Consider the following 4,470-nt stretch of genomic DNA (forward strand, 5'->3'; position numbering starts at 1 on the left):
GAGAAAGGAACAGAGGAAGGAGGGGAGCCAGGACTGGGAGAGGCCCAGAGTGGAAAGGTCAGAAGGAAACAGACAAACACAGGCTGGAGTGTGCCAGGAAAAAGGGACAGGCCAAGGGTGGGGGTGGGGCTAAACCTGGCATAAATAAAAGCAGCCAAGCAGAACTCCTAGCCTCCAGATAGTGACCACCCTGCCTAAGGACAGCTCCAGCTCTACCTTCAGCCATGGCCAGCATTCTAGGCATTCAGCTGCTCCTGCTGGCTACTCTGACCAAGGCAGAGGATGTGAACCCTGAATCTAACGCGAACTCCTGGCTAGGGGGCTTGGAAAAGGCTGATGTCAACAGCGAGGAGGTGCAGCGTGCTGTGGAGTATGCAGTTGGGTATCACAACCAGGTGCATGACAACGATGCTTACATAGACGCTGTGGTGAAGGTTGTGAGTGCTGAACAGCAGGTACGTGCCTGCTGGGGCGTAGGAGAGGGGTGCTGAATCTGGCTGGGTGTCTCTTTCAGAGGTGTGTGCCAGGTTCCATGCTCTGGACACCACTTGACACTTCACTCTGGAGCCTCTTCCTCCTCCACCCAGTTCTGACTGCTCTGGGTATGTTTCATAGCCCTTGGTATGGAGAAGTTCTGATTCAAGAAAATGTCCCCTGTCTCACTCTGGCCTGCACTTGGCCTCTGGCCTGGTACTGCAGCCGAATCCCTGTTACCATAGTGTTTTTCCAGCATCAGCCAGTCAGAGCTGCCCCTTAGATTCCTACCTCCAGCTTAGTGGGGACGGGAGGGGAGTACAAGAGAAAGAAACACACCAGGCCACGCTCACTAAATGATGTCTTAACACGGTTCCCCTTAACCTCTTGTTACGATACAATCTCATATTCACAAAGCAGCTGGCACAGGAGTCACAGTACCTCAGCACATGCCCCTGTCTACTGGTCCTCCAAGCTTTCTCTATACACTTGCTTGGCATGCATTTACTTCTCTGAACTTTGGAGAGCAGACATTTCACTATACATTTCTTGCAAATAAGGGTTTTGTCTACACATCCATGATTCCATTGTGAATATCAGAATCCACACTGCCACATACAATTCCACTTCTCATTCAGACTCTCTGGACTTGCTGCTCTCCAGTGGTGGGCAGTCAGACTGGGCTGCAGCCACGGTCCTGAACCTCAGCCTCCTTCTGGGTGGAGCACTCCTGCGGTTTCTGTGACCTTTGAAAGGCCTTTGAAAGGGTCCTGACAGTTAGGGTGTAGTCATGAGATGCATGTACAGAGTCAGCCTCATAAGATTACATCATCTAGTGACATTGTGGCCCTCTTGGTGTTTAAGTGAAGTATGACACTCCACCACGAAATCCCAAGACATATTTCTCAGAACGTGTCTCAGTCACAGGAAGCCATGCCTGTGTGGACTGTTGCTCACTCTGTGTGGATCTGATATTTTCTGAAGGTTGAAGGTAGGTCATAGGCTGGTCTCCTCTTCAAGTCTTTCCAAGTCTTTTCTCCAAGTCTTCTTGAGCCTTGGCACAACAGGATAGTTTCCCTGGGGCAAGCTCAAGGGACCAGTGTCCCTTAGCCTGACACAGGTGCTCCATGGCCAGTGGTCCTGGGCACTTGAGTCTCCACTAGGGAAGAGAACCTGCACTTTGTACCTTTCAGCATAGATTTAGCCCTAGTGGAGGAGGAGGGAAATTGGCCAGGGGGAGAAGGGATCTGGAGACAGCATTAAGGGCTATTGTGATCCAGTAATAAAATATGCGTCAAAATGTGTCAGGTCTGAATAAAACATGCCAAAATAAGAAGTTAAAATAGAAAGGGTTAAGAGATCATGTCATGAATGTAGTTTATGTGAAGGTCAGTTTCTCCTCTCTCAGATAGATACATAGATTGTCACGTGGCACAACAGGATGGAAGGTGTTTTTCTTTCTCTTTTCTTTCTATTTGGTGATACTGGGATTAAATCAAGGCCCTAGAGGATGCTAAACAAGAGCTCTGTCATCTGAGCCATGTCCCGTCCTTTCTGCTTTTATTCTATCTTGAAAGAGGATTTCCATAACATTGTCCAGGCTAGCCTGAAACTATGGGTCCTCATACCTTTGTCTTCTGAGTTAGTGGACTACAGGCGTGTACCACCTTGCCCAGCTGTAGAGAGCTCAGTTTTGCCTCCTGTCTAAAATTCAGATGGTGAAGACTAGTCCATTTCTCCTGCTGCTGAAGTCATCACTGTCAGTCCTCCTTTGACTTATCATATGTTTCCCATGCACCACGGCCTCGGCTGGCCTGTGAACACCTCTTGTGTAACTTGGAAAGAAGCATGGGGTATTATATTATATGTTATAGATCATCGAGTCCATGACACCTGTAAAACAGGTGGAAGATACAAGAGAGAGCATGGGCTTTGCTCCTTCTACAGTTCCAGGTCTGGAGTCCTGTCCCCTGTCGCTCATGCTGTGCTGGGCCAAACTTCTGACAAGTCAGGTCTGAGCCTGGAAAGGATTAAATTCTCTTCTTTAATCACAGTGTAAGACACATAGGTGTGTGACACACTGAAGAGATACATATTCTCACTGACAGTTACATATTTGAAGCCTGGACCACTCCCCTTCCCCCTGTGTGTGAAATGTTCCACCTCCTCCTGTAGAATGAGAACACAGTAAGTGAAGGAAAATAGAGGGAAGGGGATCCTGTATGGGCTACATGCTAGGCACTGGAGTTTAGCTGGAGTTTAATCATCAGGCTACAAACTTTCTAGAATGGACCACTGTCTCTGCCTCCTGAGCCACAGGCAGAATTCAGTTAGTCCTGTGCTGCAGACAAGAGCCTTGGCTTTCTGCTCAGACTAGTGCTGGGCTCCTAGAACACAGAGCTGTCTATTTTCCTCCTGCATGGATGTCCCCTGAGCTGTCCCTTCCATCCCTGAGTCCAGTGAACGATTGCGCATTCCCAGCTCCTGCCTTCTGTTTTTCCTGCTTCTTTTACTTGACTCCAGGAGACGTTTTGTCAGAATGCATCAGAGGAAAAGAAGCGATGCTGCTGTGTGCTTTGTGGGTGATGGTTCTGACAGCCCATGAATGCAGGTGTGAACCCTAGGCAAACAGGTCAACTCCATGTAATGTAGCTGCATGCATGTGACCTTGGCCAGTCAGGCAAGTGTTCTTTTCACTCTAGACGGTGGCTGGAATGAAGTACAACTTCGTTTTGGAGATGGGCCGAACCATATGTACCAAAGTGGAGCCCAATTTTGATAACTGTCCTCTCAATGAGCAACCGGGTCAGGAGCAGGTGAGTTGGGGCCAGTCATCCCTTGTCAATCTTCACCATATCCTCTCTCTTTCAAGTGTATTTCCCATCCCCTTGTTCTGTTTGCCTCTTAGTCTTGGCTCTAGGGTGGGAGGAGAAAGAGCTTGAGGGTGGTAGGCCTTCCTCCCCTGTCTGCTTGTCTGGGGTTGCAACAACCTAGCAAAGCTTCTCCTTAGAGGTCTGTGATGGGGGCAAGAAAACAGAGTCCCAGGGGCTTAGAAAGAGGTGACACAAGACACCTGGTTTAGTTAGAGCAATGGAGAGATGGTGAGCAGATGTCAGAGTTGTGCTGTGGGTCCTGAAACTCCAGAGTTTGAGGAGGTGGGTGGGTGGCAAGCACCTCACCTCCATCATTTCCAATGGCCCTGCTGCTATCTCATGACTCTTTCAACAACAACCATGTTGACGGTCTCATCTTTCTTTTGCAGAGAAAACTCTGCTCCTTCGAGGTCTACGATGTGCCCTGGGAACACAAGATGTCTATGTTAAGTTACAACTGCCAAAATGCCTAAGAGGCAGTGGCAGGCCGGGCTGCACTGACCACCCCTGTCTTGAAGCCTTGCCCTGTCGTTCACCAATCTTTAGATGAGAGCCCAGCCCCGGAAGATGCCTTCTCCAATGGCAGCACCAGAAGACCAGTAGAGGAGGCTCCAGGCAGCTTAGCTAAACAGTGGCTCTCTTTTCTCTTTCTTCTCCTTGCTTTTCAAATATCCCAGTGAAGGGAATGCTCTTCCTCACTCCATAAACAGATGATCAGCTTCCTGAGTTGTTTTCTGTCTTGGGGTGTGAGGGAGGAGCATGGGAGCCTGGGCCTTGAGGCCACACATGTACATCATAGGGGAGGCTGTCTGCGATCTGAATCTCAGAACACATAAAGAGCAAAGAGGGACTGGGAACTCAGGTGTGACGCTGACAGACAGACAGACACAGACAGAGGACAGAAAGGATATAGGCTGCCATGCTAGAAACTTTGTTTCTGCCTTTAAAAAATAATGTCAGACATCAGAGAAAGGAGAGGCCAGGATGTATGCAGAGCTGACTGACTATGGGAAGTATCTGTCATCTGTCAGGCTCCCCAGAAACTCCATAAATGGCAATTTATGTGTAAATCATATTGTGTGTGTGTGTGTGTGTGTGTGTGTGTGTGTGTGTGTGTGTGTGT

At 48.9% G+C, this 4,470-nt stretch overlaps 1 protein-coding gene across 1 annotated transcript; it reads left to right on the forward strand.

Moving 5' to 3' along the window:
* The first annotated feature begins 200 nt into the window (after positions 1-200).
* On the forward strand, positions 201-4,058 carry LOC105993723 (cystatin-SN-like). Its single transcript, XM_013027062.1, has 3 exons — positions 201-455; positions 3,177-3,290; positions 3,737-4,058. Exons 1-3 carry the CDS (start codon positions 225-227, stop codon positions 3,818-3,820), a joined length of 429 nt encoding a protein of 142 aa, XP_012882516.1. The 5' UTR covers positions 201-224; the 3' UTR covers positions 3,821-4,058.
* The last annotated feature ends 412 nt before the right edge of the window (positions 4,059-4,470 follow it).

Source organism: Dipodomys ordii, unplaced genomic scaffold (assembly GCF_000151885.1).
Source record: "Dipodomys ordii isolate 6190 unplaced genomic scaffold, Dord_2.0 Scaffold99, whole genome shotgun sequence".
NCBI lineage: Eukaryota > Metazoa > Chordata > Mammalia > Rodentia > Heteromyidae > Dipodomys > Dipodomys ordii.

Coding starts and splice junctions, on each gene's coding strand:
- LOC105993723 (XM_013027062.1), top strand. CDS start 225: ATGGCCAGCATTCTAGGCATTCAGCTGCTCCTGCTGGCTACTCTGACC. Junction 456..3,176: donor TTGTGAGTGCTGAACAGCAG/GTACGTGCCTGC, acceptor TTTTCACTCTAG/ACGGTGGCTGGAATGAAGTA. Junction 3,291..3,736: donor AGCAACCGGGTCAGGAGCAG/GTGAGTTGGGGC, acceptor TTTCTTTTGCAG/AGAAAACTCTGCTCCTTCGA.